The 14,425-nt window shown below is 51.9% G+C and overlaps 1 protein-coding gene across 5 annotated transcripts; it reads right to left on the reverse strand.

Moving 5' to 3' along the window:
- Positions 1–8,724: 8,724 nt before the first annotated feature.
- Positions 8,725–14,095, reverse strand: SBSN (suprabasin). 5 transcript variants are annotated; one of them, XM_063599551.1, is made up of 6 exons: positions 13,808–13,937; positions 13,104–13,606; positions 12,003–12,236; positions 10,217–10,282; positions 10,068–10,112; positions 8,725–8,891 (listed from the first exon to the last, which is right to left on the reverse strand). In XM_063599551.1, the coding sequence occupies exons 2-6, from the start codon at positions 13,476–13,478 to the stop codon at positions 8,868–8,870; spliced, it is 744 nt and encodes a 247-aa protein (XP_063455621.1). In that variant the 5' UTR covers positions 13,479–13,606; positions 13,808–13,937; the 3' UTR covers positions 8,725–8,867. The 5 variants fall into 5 exon arrangements, with proteins under 5 accessions (XP_063455621.1, XP_063455620.1, XP_063455622.1 ...); XM_063599550.1 differs by having other exon boundaries at positions 12,003–13,606; positions 13,808–14,095; XM_063599552.1 differs by having other exon boundaries at positions 13,104–13,920.
- Between the last annotated feature and the right edge of the window lie 330 nt (positions 14,096–14,425).

Genomic DNA, 14,425 nt, shown 5'->3' on the forward strand with positions numbered 1-14,425 from the left:
CACGGCCCTCTACCCAGTCCCAGCTCGGGATACAGAACCTGGGAGCCTCCCCCCGCCTCACCCCTGCCCAGCAAGTGTGGCTGCTTCTCTATTCCCAGGGGCCACAGGGCCTCCCACTGTTTTGTATCACTGGGGTTCATCGCCCAGTTAGGAGGGGCCAGTTTCCATCAGCCTTTCTCAATGTCTCTCAGTCAGTCTCTCTCTTCTCTCCACCCCAATATCCGCACCCCAGCTTATAACATCCAACACTTCTTACCTTGTAAACACTATCCCCATCTGTCCTCCTCAGCTCCTACTTCCCTGTTATTCCATCTCTAACTCGTTAATGATGATAATAGCGATGGTGGTAATAATAATAATAATAATAATTACAGCTCCAGCTTATCAGCGGTTCTGTATGTACCCAGCATTGGACTAAGCACAAGCAGTTTAAGAATTATACAACTCTGGGAGATAGTTCTTTTTTTCTAGAGACAGGGTCTTGCCCAGGCTGGAGTACAGTGGCACAATTATAGCTCACTGCAGCATCGACCTCCTGGGCTCAAGCAATCCTCCCGTCTCAGCCTCCCAAGTAGCTGGGACTATAGATGCACACCACCACACCCAGCTAATTTTTTTTTTCTTTTTGAGACAGAGTCTTACTCTATTGCCCAGGCTGGAGTGCAATGGCGCAATCTTGGCTCACTGCAACCTCTGCCTCCCAGGTTCAAGTGATTATCCTGCCTCAGCCTCCCAAGTAGCTGGGATTACAGGCACATGCTGGGCCTGTAATCCCATGCTGAGCTAATTTTTGTGTTTTTAGTAGAGACAGGGTTTCACCATGTTGGCCAGGCTGGTCTCGAACTCCTGACCTCGTGATCTGCCTGCCTCGGCCTCCCAAAGTGCTGGGATTACAGGCATGAGCCACCACACCTAGGCTCCAGCTAATTTTTTAATTTTTATTTTTGTGGAGATGAGATCTTGTTGTGTTGCCCAGGCTGATCTCGAACCCCTGGGCTCATACGATCCTCCTGCCTTAGCCTCCCAAAGTGCTGGGATGACAGGCATGAGCAAATAGTGGTATTACATTATGCTTGCTGCAGCTCCTGCACTCTCTTTGTTTTTTGTTTGTTTATTTGTTTTGTTTCGAGATGGAGTCTCCCTCTGTTGCCCAGGCTGGAGTGCAATGGCGCAATCTCGGCTCACTGCAACCTCCACCTCCAGAGTTCAAGCAATTCTCCTTCCTCAGCCTCCCAAATAGCTGGGATTGCAGATGCACACCACCATGCCCAGTTAATTTTTGTATTTTTAGTAGAGACGGGGTTTGACCATGTTGGACAAGCTGGTCTCGAACTCCTGACCTCAAGTGATCTGCCTGCCTCGGCCTCCCAAAGCGCTGGGATTACAGGCATGAGCCACCACGCCCGGCCATGTGCCCTTTTTGTTAAGAAGGAAGATTAGCAAGTATGAAAGAGGTGTTCTGACTCACCAGCACAGCCGGACATGGGGTCTTTCTCAAAGGTAGGTCCAGGCCTCAAGAAAATAACACTAATAATAAATTTTTTCAAAAACTAAAATGAAGTCTTTCTCTTTAACATAGTCAGAGAGCTTAAAAGAAAATTGAGAAGAAAGTAAGTTTCTCCCTGTGTGATTCAGTTATTCAAAGCCGTGTCCATGGATCACCTCAATTCTCCCATGCCACCAACAGGCCTGTGTTCTACCTGCTAGGAAAAAATTGCCCCTCAGACATCGCTGGGCCTGAGGAGCCACCTCAGATCAGCCCTAGGGCATCCTTATTAAATAACTAGTGTGAACCAAATAAAATATTAGGTGCCTTCACATACATGATCTCATTGAATCCTCAATATGACCACAAGAGGTTAATATTATTCCCATTATACAGATGAGGTAACTGAGGCCCAAGTGGCTCAGCATCACACACAAAATCATATGTGAAAAGACTGTGGTAAAATAGAGTTGTCAAAACTTGAGCCAGGCACTTTGGGAGGCTAAGGCAGGTGGATCATCTGAGGTCAGGAGTTCAAGACCAGCCTGGCCAACATGGTGAAAACCCCCTCTCTACTAAAAATACAAAAATTAGCCGAGTGTGGTGACAGGCACCTATAATCCCAGCTACTCAGGAGGCTGAAGCAGGAAAATTGTTTGAACCTGGAAAGTGGAGGTTGCAGTGAGCCGAGATTGCACCATTGCACTCCAGCCTGGACAACAGAGCGAAACTCCGTCTCAAAACAACAACAACAACAACAAAAAACTTGAGCCAGGTCAGTCTGACTCCAAACAGCTTTCTCTCCTCCATCACCATGCCACCCATGTTCTTATGCGTGATGGCACCCACAAATCTGATATGCCTATGTCATGTCCAAGGCCCTCTGGTCTCAGCTCTTCTCTCTAATTCACCACATCATTCATTCAGCAAATATTTATGACTACCTGCTCCGTGACACGCCTATTCCAGACACTGGGGATACAGCCTAGAAACCATTCTCCAGCTGAGTGACACCTCATAATCCCAGCTCATGCCTGCAAGCCCAGCACTTTGGGAGGCCGAGGCAAGTGGATCACTTGAGGTCAAAAGTTCGAGACCAGCCTGGGCAACACAGAGAGACCCCAACTATAAAAAATGTTTTTGAAAAAGTAGTTGGATGTGGTGGTGCACACCTGTAGTTCTAGCTACTCCAGAGGCTGAGGTGAGAGGATCGCTTGAGCTCTGGAGGTTGAGGCTGCTATGATCACACCACTGCACTCCAGTCTGGGTGACAGAGTGAGACCTTGTCTCAAAAAAAGCATTCTCCTTGCAGAACTTACATTCATGGTGGGGGAAGTTGGGCAATAGGTGACAGAGAGGTGTTTTAAATAGGGTACTCGGGAAAGGCTCTTTGAGATGTGGCCTGTGAGCTGACCCCTGCAGGGAGTGGAAGAGTGAGCCATGGGGATTAGCTGGGGCTAGTGGATTCCAAGCAGCGGGAACAGCCATGCAAAGGCCTGGAGGCAGGAGCCTGCCTACTGTATTTGAGAACCATTGTGGCTGGAGCAGTGTTGGGATGGGAGAAGCTAAAGTCAAAGAGGGAAAGATCCTGGGGTCTTGCGGACTATTATGAAGACTGGCTTTTTTTTTTTTTTTTTTTTTTTTTTTGAGACTGGGTCTTGCTCTGTTGCTCAGGCTGAAGGTCAATGGCGCAATCTCAGCTGACCACAACCTCCGCCTCCAGCGTACAAGTGATTCTCCTGCCTTAGCCTCCCGAGTAGCTGGGATTATAGGCGCCTGCCACCACGCCTGGCTAATTTTTGTATTTTTAGTAGAAACGGGGTTTCACCATGTTGTCTAGGCTGGTCTGGAACTCCTGACCTCAAGTGATCCACCCGCCTAGGCCTCCCAAAGTGCTGGGATTACAGGCGTCAGCCACCACACCTGGCCAACTTTGACTTTTATTTTTACTCTGAATGAGGTAGAACCAGCCAAGGGTTCTGGGCTGCCAAGGGTGCTAACAGAGTTCCCCTAGGGAACTGATTGTTGGGGGTTGTGGAGTAGAGAGACCAGGGAGGAGGGAGATTGGAGGCTGGACTCAGTCTAGTGGGAAGATGAGGCTTTGGGGGTGGGTGATGTCTCTGCTCCCTTCTGGGGGGTCCCAGATCTCAAACTGGCACCTACAGTCTTACCTCTTCCACGGTGCCTATCCCAGAGCCTACATTCAAACCCTAGCTCCACCGCTTACTAACCATGATCTTAACCCATCTGTGCAACAGTTTTCTCATCTGTAAAGAGGGGTGAATGTGAGGATTAAGTGAAGTAATACATGTAAATTGCTTAGAGAAGTGTCTGCCACTCAGAAGCACTCAATATATGTTCTCGGCAGTGCTGGTCACATTGCTGTGGCTGGAATGCTTTCTTGGCAGTTGTTTAATCTTGTGACACACACATGCACACATCCTGAAAATGCCAGATGCATGGCTCATGCCTGTAATCCCAAAACCGTGGGAGGCCAAGGAGGGAAGATTGCTTGAGCCCAAGAGTTCCCGACCAAGCTGGGCAACATGGTGAGACTCTGTCTCTACAAAAAATACAAAAATTGCCAGGGTGTAGTGACGTGTGCCCATAGTCCCAGCCACTTGGGAAGCTGAGGCACACGGATCGCTTGAATCCAGGAGGCTGAGGTTGCAGTGAGCCATGATTATGCCACTGCACTCCAGCCTGGACAACAGGGTGAGACCCTGCCTCAATTAAAAAAAAAAATGCCAGATGCAGAAACTTACTTTTAAAGAACACTCATTTGGAGCCAGGAGAGGGTAGCTCTCACCTGTAATCCCAGCACTTTGGGAGGCCAAGGCAGGCAGATCACCTAAAGTCAGGAGTTCGAGACCAGCCTGGCCAACATGGTGAAACCTCATGGCTACTAAAAATACAAAAATTAGCCAGGCGTGGTGTGCGCCTGTAATCCCAGCTACTTAGGAGGCTGAGGCAGGAGAATCTCCTGAACCCGGGATTCGGAGGTTGCAGTGAGCCAAGATCGCACCACTGCACTCCAGCCTGGGCAACAGAACAAGACTCTGTCAAAAAACAAACAAACAAAAAACACTCATTTGGATGTAGCCCCCTCCCCCTTCCTGGGGGTCGCAAGGGCAGCATGCCACCTCACTGCTAGAGATGTTCAGCAGGGAAGTGCCCTTGAACTAGAGCCTGGCCATCACCACTGACTAGCAGGGTGGCCTCAGGCAACACGCTCCGTTCCGTGCACCTCTTCTTCAACATCTGTGAGGGCAATGATCATGGTACTTGCCTCCCGGATGGTTGTGGGGATGAAATGAATCATGCCTGTAAGTGCTTAGCACAGACCCTGTAAAAGATGCCCGGTGAGAGCCACACCCAAACTCCTCTCCCTGTTCTTCAACATCCTCAGAAACCGGCCCTTCCTCTCCGTGTTTCTCCCTAGCCTGGCTCCACCCATCTCAGGCAAAGCAGCCTGTGTCTTGCTCACACTCGTTCCATGGCCCTTCCCAACCTGCTCAAGACAGTGGCTTCCCTTCTGCTCCTTGCCAGACATTCATGCCTGGCCTTGACATCACTGCTTGAACCTCTTTGTCTGGGGGGAAATGGATACGATATTTGTAATATGATTACAGATTGTCATAACCAACAGGAAAAACAAGATCAGGGCTATGAGAGAGAGTGACAGGATGGCCGTAGCTCAGGTTGAGCGGTCAAGGTAGCTGAGATGCAAAGGGTAGGGAAGAGCCAGTATGAGGGGCCGAGGGTCATGGAGAGTGTTCCTAGTAGAGGGAACAGCACACAAGACCTCCAGGCAGGAGAGAGCCAGGCCTCTGTTACCCTCAAAACCGACTCAAAGCTCTCCTTTTTCAGAAGCCTCCCAGGACTGACTCAGTGCCTATCAATTATCTTGTATCTCTTCGGTATTTTCAGGACCCCCATCCAAGCAAACCCAGCAAGAAAATGTGCCTAAAAAATAGTCAGTCAGCCAGGTGATGGCCAGGTGCGGTGGCTCACACCTGTAATCCCAATACTTTGGGAGGCCAAGGCGGGCAAATCAACTGAGGTCAGGAGTTCGAGACCAGCCTGGCCAACATGGTGAAACCCCGTCTCTACTGAAAATACAAAAATTAGCTGGGTGTGGTGGCGCAAACCTGTAAGGGAGGCTGAGGCAGGAGAATTGCTTGAGCCCGGGAAGCAGAGGTTGCAGTGAGCCGATATCATCCCACTGCAATCCAGCCTGGATGACAGAGCAAGACTCTGTCTCAAAAAAAAAAAAAAAATATATATATATATATATATAAAATATTTTTTTAAATAAAAATAAAGGCAATGAAAGCTTTTACTTCACAAAAGAAAGAGTCCCTTGAATGTTGCCTTTTCAAAAGCCGCCACTATAGGATTCTTTTAAGTAGGGCCTCCCCCAATACCTGTGAAATGATGTCCAGCACAGAGCAGACCCTCAATCAGTATCTGACACGAATGGAAGGTTCTATTTATATCAGCGCAGCAAGCAGCTGGGTGCTGTGGCTCACACCTGTATTCCCAGCACTTTGGGAGCCTGAGGCAGGAGGATTGCTTGAGCTCAGGAGTTCAAGACCAGCCTGGGCAACATTATGAGACCCCCGTCTCTACAAAAAAAAAATTACAAAATTAGCCAGGCATGGTGGTGTGTGCTTGTAGTCCCAGCTACTTGGGAGGCTGAGGTGAGAGGATTGCTTGAGCCCAGGAGATTGAGGCTGCAGTTAGCCATGACCCTGCCACTGCACTCCAGCCTGAACGACAGACCAAGACTCTGTCTCAAAAAATAAATAAGACAAAATGCAGCAAATTTAATGCTTACAGTTTACTTTGAAATGCATCAGAAATGTTTGATATGGGGCTAAATGGACAGATGTGTGACCAAGCAAGTATGGTAAAATCTAAGTGGTGAGAATGCTGGTGTTCACTATAAAATTCTTTCATCTTTTCATGATGCTTGAAATGTTTTCAAAATAAAATATCGCAGGGGGAGGGAAGGAGCATGTGTAATGAAATGATGGTATTCCACAAAATAAGGGAAAACGCAGTGACTATAAAGTGAGGAACGTCCCATTTTTTGCACAAATGCAGGCCCCTCCCCTTGCCGGTCATCGAGCTCTTATTGATGCGTGGCTTTGTGTGTTTGCATTCACATTCTGTTTATAGGCCTTGCCTCCCAGGAAGGCTGTGAATTCCCCAAGGGCAAGAACACTGTCTATTATTTTCAGTCCCCCATTGATGGAATTTTGTAGCTGGAAGCAACAGTTGTCGAATCCCTGCCTCCCTTTATACAGGAGGAAATCGTGGCCCCTAGAGGGGAAGTAGGCGGCCTTCAGGCATCTTGCTCCCGATTGGAACGCAAGTCTCCCAGCACCCAGGCTAGTGCCTGGGAGTGTTACAGAGACTTCACCGGGAACCATGAGAAGTCAGGTGCTGGCGACAGAAGGAGCCAGACCCAGGCCTGCTGCTTTCTCTGTGGGCGCCCTTGTCCCACTGAGCCGCAGCATCCTCATCCATACAACGGTGACGATAAGAGAGCTTCTGCCTTTGGGTTGTGGGAGACTTAAAGAGTTAAAGAACATGAACAGGCCAGATGAAGTGGCTCATGCCTGTAATCCCACCACTTTGGGAGGCCGAGGCGGGAGAATCCCTTGAGCCCAGGAGTTTGAGAACAGCGTGGGCAATATAGTGAGGCCCTGTCTCTACCAAAAAAAGAAAAAAAAAATTTTTTTTTGAGACAGGGTCTCACCCTGTCACCCAGGCTGGAGTGCAGAGGTGCAATCTCGGCTCACTGTAACCTCCACTTCCCAGGTTCAAGTGATTCTCCTGCCTCAACCTCCTGAGCAGCTGGGATTACAGGCACGTGCCACCACACCCAGCTAATTTCTTTTTTTGTATTTTTAGTAGAGACAGGGTTTCACCATGTTGGTCAGGCTAGTCTCGAACTCCTGACCTCATGATCTGCCAGCCTCGGCCTCCCAAAGTACTGGGATTACAGGCGTGAGCCACTGTGCCCGGCCAAAAAAATAATTTTTAATTAGCCAAGTGTGGTGGTGTGTGCCTGTAGTTCCAGCTACTCAAGAGGCTGAGGTGGGAGAATCCCTTGAGCCCAGGAGTTTGAGAACAGCCTGGGCAATATAGTGAGACCCCATCTCTTAAAAAAAAAAAAAAGAAAGAAAGAAAAAGAAAATTTGATGAGCCAAGTGTGGTGGCGCGTACCTGTAGTAATTCCAGCTACTCAAGAGGCTGAGGTGGGAGGATTTCTTGAGCCCAGGAGGTCGAGGCAGCAGTGAGCCATGATCGCATCTCTGCACTCTGGCCTGGGCGAAAGAGCAAGATTCTGTCTCAAAAAAAAAAAAAAAAAGAATATGAACAACTCTGGACACGGTACCTTGAGTCTAGCAAGTGCTCTATGCTCAGTAATTGTAATCATTGTTCCTCTGGGCTTTGAATGGTCCACAGATCTGAAAATGGGGCCTTCTGTGCCCCTACTCAGGTGGCTCCTGTCACCAGCATGTCTTCCACCTGAGCCTTCCATCCTTCTCCCTCCTTCCCCTGAGAGGATCCCCAGCCCCATCCCGTGTCTCACTTTTCTTATTCACCAATTCTCCTTCTCTGCTGACGCCAAAGGGCAAAGACCTCTGTTTTTCCAGAATATCCTTTGTAGCTCTTCACTGTTTCTCTCCTTCCACTTACTGACTGTGTAAACTTGGTCATGTTTCTTAATGTGTGCAAGCGCCCACGTGCTTCTCTATAAAATGGGGCAATAACAGTCCCTTTCACCTAACTGGGGGGTTGGGAGGAGTCAATGATGTCACGCAGGTAACGCACCTGGCAGGCAGCCTGGCAGGTCTTAACTGCACAATAAATACAAGTTATTGTTGTTATTCTCTTGGCGCCCCACCCCCTTGACTGAGGATGCTACCTCCTGGGCCCAGACCATTCTCTCCCGGTGTGTCTGTCCCCACGAGTGGCCTGCAGTGGTTTTCCCTGCATGAGTCCTCCTGCCAGTAGCCAGCACGAATTTTGCACCCCAGCAAAGCGTGGTTTGTCCCCATTACCTGCCCTCTTACAGCTAATCAGCCTGAAATCTCCAGCTCAACCCACCCTATGCCTCAGACACTCCGACTCCTTCAGCAAAGTAACAAGAAAAGACAAGGCCCTCCTGCCTCCCTGTCCATCCCTCCTTAGGGAGCCCAGGGGACCACAATGAGACAGCATAGTGTATCAAGTTTATTCACAAATCCCAGTACAACCCCCTTCAGGGACTTCAGAAACCTGTCCCCCACCCCCAACCCCTCCAGGTCATGTCAGCTGATGTGACAACGGCAACATTATTCTCCCAGCAAGGCCGGATGCCAGTTTAGGGCATGGTGTTGGTGACGCTCTGGAAGAGAGAAGGAGAGCAGGGGTGAATGTAGGGTCCACAGTCATGACGGGACCCGAGACCTCAGCCCCGCCCCTCGGGAGAAGCACAAGGGGACTGGCTGCTCTGGCCCTGGAGTTACGTTCTGGGGAAGTTTCAGGAAGGTAGCATCTAAACTTAAGAACACAAGGAAGCCAGTCCCCGCAGGCTGGGGCCTCTGCAGGAACCAACAAGCCTCGTGTGTTTAGCCTGAGAGGATGCTCTGCCGCCCCCATAGCCCGGGATACACAAGGGTGGGCCTTCCTCCTCCGTGACACACCCTCACCCTGGCCTGCACCAGGTCTCAGGCAGCAGATATAATAAGTGCAAAAAGAGGCTGGGTGCAGTGGCTTACGCCTGTAATCCCAGCACTTTGGGAGGCTGAGGAAGGAGGGGATCACTTGAGATCAGGAGTTCGAGACCAGCCTGGCCAATATGGTGAAACCCCTGTCTGTACTAAAAATACAAAAATTAGCTGGGCATGTTGGCGCACACCTGTAATCCCAGCCACTCAGGAGACTGAGATAGGAGAATCACTTGAACCCAGAAGACGGAGGTTGCAGCGAGCTGAGATTGCACCACTGCACTCCAGCCTGGGAGATAGAGTGAGACTCCGTCTCAAAAAATTAAAATAAAGAAAGAGAGTCAGGAGTTTAGTTTGAGCCCCAACTGGGAACCAGGATTCCACAGGAGCCTCTGCACTGGGGTGACCTTGCACCAGGGAGAGGACAAAGACACAGGCTCCCCCTCCCAGCATGAAGCAAAGGCATTTGCAGGAGGGTGGGGACAGGAGGGAAGCCAGTCAGCAAATGGGAATCGAGGAATGAGGACAAGGAGAGAGAGGGAATGAGAAGAGTCAGCAGCCCCTCCTCCCTCCCTGGCTCCCAGGGGCACCAGGGCCTGGGAGGTCTCTTCTGCCAGCTTGTGTTTGCCTTGGTGGAAATGAAAGGCACCCAAAAGATGAGGGCAGGGTGCAAAGGGGAGGGAGTGGGTGGAGAGAGGGAAGCCCAGGACTGGGTATCATGTTGGAGGGTCCTTGCAGAGGCTGCAGGTCTGCCCGCCCGCCCGGGGAGCTGTCCAAACAGACACCGGGAAGGGGTCGGGGTGAGCGTATCTATCAGGACGCAGAGCAGAAAAGAGACACCATGGGGCACTCACCCTCCACAGGGCGGGAAGGTTGATGAAAGGCGTGTTGACCGAGGCCTGCAATTCCAAGGACAAGAAGGTCAGTCTCCAGCGTCTGACCCACAGCCATGCTAGGGAACTCCCAGGGGCCTCCTCTCCCCTACCCCAGAGTCCGCGCTTACCCCAGAGGCTAACGGCGTGGTTGTGGCCCCTCCTTGATGGCCAGAAGATCCGCCTTGATGGTTGCCCTGTGGACAAAGCCCAGACTCTTGTTACAACCCCTCAACTGGGGAGGGTCTCCCAGTTCCTTTTCCCCAGGGACCTGGTCCCCTCCAGGGTGACTGGGGCTGCGGTGGGAGGCACAGCTTAACCCACTGCCTCCTCACTGTCCCCAAAGAAAACCCAAAGCCCATGCTCTCATGGGCATTCTGCCTCCTGCTGCCTTTTCCTCCCCAAAGCCCTTTTTAATTTCCTTAATGAAGTGCCCTCAGTCATGGAGGAGGGGCTGGTAGAAAGGGAAGGTAGAAGACCCGTGACAAACAATATCAGGACCTAGTTTAACCTCAGCCCTGACCTCAAATCTACCCTTCTATGCCCTGTCTAGCTGCATCCCTAACTCCGCTGATCCTTGTCCTTAACCCGGCCCCAGACACTCAGCCATGCACCCCAGCAGTGCCCCCAACCCCGGCTGCTGTTGCCAGCCCCAAATCCCACAGTGCACCGTCCTCTGCTCGCGGCACCCTGCAGCCTGCCGTGCCCGCTCCTCTGCTGCACTGTTCCTCCCCACCCACCCATCCCTGGCTCTGTCTGGCGGCAGATGTGGCTCTGGACTTTGACGTCTGAGCCAGTCACATCTTGCAGATCCAGGACCCCTCATGGAGCCTGGAGAGTGAGGGCGCACAGAAGTCCACCCTCTCCTGCTCCCCACGCTCCCTTCTTGGTGCCTGTTCTGTTGTGAGTGGTGCTATTTGCCTGCCTCCAGTCTCTGTTCCCTCTACATATTTTATTTTATTATTATTTTTTTTGAGACAGAGTCTCACTCTGTTGCCCAGGCTGGAGTGCAATGGTGCAATCTCAGCTCACTGCAAACCCCGCTTCTCGGGTTCAAGGGATTCTCCTGCCTCAGCCTTCTGAGTAGCTGGGATTAGAGGCGCCAGCCACCACACCCGGCTAATTTTTGTATTTTTAGTAGAGATAGGGTTTCACCATGTTGGCCAGGCTGCTCTTGAACTCCTGAGCTCAAGTGATCCGCCTGCCTTGGCCTCCCAAAGTGCTGGGGTTAACAGGCATGAGCCACTGAACCTGGCCTCTGTTCCTTCTACATAAATGGGTAAGAGAAACCTTCCAGAAAACCTCTCCTGGCTGGGCAGTGTAGGGGAAGAGAACCCTGGCCTGCCCTCCGCCAAAGCTGGGCACTAGCCACAGGACTTTGGCACGTCCCCTAACCTCTCTGAGCCTTTGTTTCCTTATCTGAGAATCAGGGCGTCAGCAGCCTCATCTTGACCACATCAGAGGGTAGTTACAAAGATTACACAGGCCAAGGCTCATCTCCAAAAGCTATTCCTCATGCTCACTCTCCTAACCAGGTTTTCTCAACACTCAGTCCCTTTGCACTATACTAGATCTTGATCTCAGGAACTGTTTCCCATTCCCCAGGAAGGGCTTCACGGGCCCCACTTGAGGCCCCCTTAACCAGGAGGGCAGCTCCCAGAAGGTGGGACAGGGTGCCCGCCACCCTGTCTGATATGTGCTTTGCAGATAAGGTGGCTCACCCCATCTGACCAGCTGCCACCAGCTCCTTTGTAAGGGAGATGGGGAAGGGGGAGGAACACAGTGATATAGCTGCCCAAGCTTCTTTCACCAAACGAAGGCTATGCGGACCGCCCCCCCCCCGCCAAATGTCCCAGGGGTTTAACCTTTCCCTCCCCCAACCCCCCATCCCCCATCTCCCCATCCCTGTTCACCTACATTCAGCAGCTGGTTGGCCTCCTTGCTGGCTTGGTTGACCCCATTATGAGCATTCTGCAGCTCCTTCCCGGCCTGGCCAGCAGCATGGTGGGCACCTTGGCCAAGCTTCTCCACTTCCTTTCCAGCCTGGTCAGCAGCATGGTTGACCCCTTGGCCAAGTTTCTCTGCTTCCTTCCCAGCCTGGTGGACCCCAGTGTGGAACCCTTGGACTGCTTTGTCTGCTTCCTTCCCGGCCTGTTCAAGGGTATGGTGAACTCCCTGGCCAAACTGCCCTGCCTCCTTCCCAGCCTCGTGGACCCCAGGTTGGACACCATGAACTGCTATGTCTCCCTCTTTCCCAGCCTGCCCTGCTGTGTGGTGAATGTCGTGGCCAAACTGCCCCGCCTCCCTTCCAGCCTGACTAACGCCATGATGGAGGCCTTGGACCACTCTGTCTTCCTCCTTCCCCACCTGCGAGGCAGCATGGTGGACGCCCTGGCCAAACTTCTCTGCTTCCTTCCAGGCCTCATTAACCCCATGGTGGACCCCATGGCCGAGCTTCTCTGTTTCCTTCCCAAACTGACTGGCAGCATGGTGGACCCCCTGGCCAAACTTCTCTGTCTCCTTCCAGCCCTCACTGAGACCATGGTGGACCCCCTGGCCAAACCTCCCAGCCTCATTTCCGGCCTGCCCCGCAGCATGGTGGGCCCCCTGGCCAAACTTCTCTGCCTCCTTCCCAACCTGACCAGCAGTATGGTGGACCCCCTGGCCAAACTTCTCTGCCTCCTTCCCAACCTGACCAGCAGTATGGTGGACCCCCTGGCCAAACTTCTCTGTCTCCTTCCAGCCCTCACTGAGACCATGGTGGACCCCCTGGCCAAATCTCCCAGCCTCATTTCCGGCCTGCCCTGCAGCATGGTGGACTCCCTGACCAAACCTCCCAGCCTCATTTCCAGCCTGCCCTGCAGCATGGTGGACTCCCTGGCCAAACCTCCCAGCCTCATTTCCGGCCTGCCCTGCAGCATGGTCGACTCCCTGGCCAAACTTCCCTGCCTCACTTCCCGCCTGGTTGGCCCCGTGATGGACCCCATGATGGATCAGTTTGTCTGCCTCCTTCCCAACCTGTCCAGCAGCGTTGTTGACCCCATGGCCAAGCTTCTCTGCTTCCTTTCCTGCTTGTCCAATACCATGGTTGATCTCATGGGCAACCTTGTCCATGCCGTGGTTGAGCCCCTGGACGCCTTTGTCCAACTCCTTGCCGGTGTGGCTCCCCATGTTGCTAAGTCCGTTGAAAACCTTCTCCACTTCCCTTCCGGCATGCGTGATTCCACTGTTGATGCCATCCAGGGCCTTGCCCACCTCTCTCTCTGCATTGCTCAGCCCTCGGTTGATCCCTTCAATGACCTTCTCAATGGGGTCATCGCTGGCCGCCCATCCAGACAGGGCCCCCAGTAGCAGAAGGAGGGAGCAGGAGCCAACCAGACGTGCAAGATGCATATTGCTGGGAAGGTCGGGGAGGATGCAGAGAGGAGCCAGGGAAGCCACGCTGCTATTTATCCTCTCTCGCTCTCGCTCTCTTCTCCACCCCTCATGACTCAATTACCCCTGTGAGGCACTGAGTTGGTCTTCAGTCAAGGAGGTGTTTCCCAGGGAGATTTGGAGTTGAGCAATGGAGAGGAGGAGGAAGAGAGGGTGAGTCATGGATGGAGAAGAACTCTGGCATCTTTGCTCCTTGCCCTCCACCCCAGAGATGGGTGTCTGCCCTTCCAACCACCTCCTCTTTCATTCCTCACCCACTGTCCAGGCCTCCTCTCTCTCAAACCCACCTTCCACCACGCTCCATCCCTTGGATGCAGGCAATTCTTCAACACCTCACTCCTCTCAGGCATCTAAGCCTCCAGCTCCCCAGGCAGTGAGGGGCTAGAATGATGGGAGGCACCGTCTGGAGAGGGGAGAACACTAGATGGGTTGAAGGAGTCATCAGACCTCATTCTTGTGGGCCAGCCCCTGCCCTCACTCATTCCATTCCAGCCACACAGGCCTTCTCCCTGTTCCACAAACACACCAAGCTCATTCCTGCTGCAGGGCCTTTGTACATGCTCCTCTCTCTGCCTGGAATGCAGAACCCAGATCTTCACGTGGCTGGCTCCTCCTCATCCGTACTTGACTTAAATGCCAACTTCGCAAGAAAACCTCTCCTGACCATAACATGGCATTAATTATACTCTGTAGTATCACCCTTTTGTTTTCACAGAAAAAAAAAAATCTGAAATTACCTTTATTTTTTATTGCCTGTCTCACCTACTAGCAATGTAAATTGGTCGTGTTGGTCACTGCTGTATTCCTAGCTTCTTGAACACTGCCTGGGGTTCAGTAAATATTTATTGACTGGACAAATGGATGGATTCGAACAGGCCGAGGAAAGAGACTCCGAGCCCGAGTCT

The sequence above is a fragment of the Pan paniscus genome, chromosome 20 (genome assembly GCF_029289425.2).
Source record: "Pan paniscus chromosome 20, NHGRI_mPanPan1-v2.0_pri, whole genome shotgun sequence".
Lineage (NCBI taxonomy): Eukaryota > Metazoa > Chordata > Mammalia > Primates > Hominidae > Pan > Pan paniscus.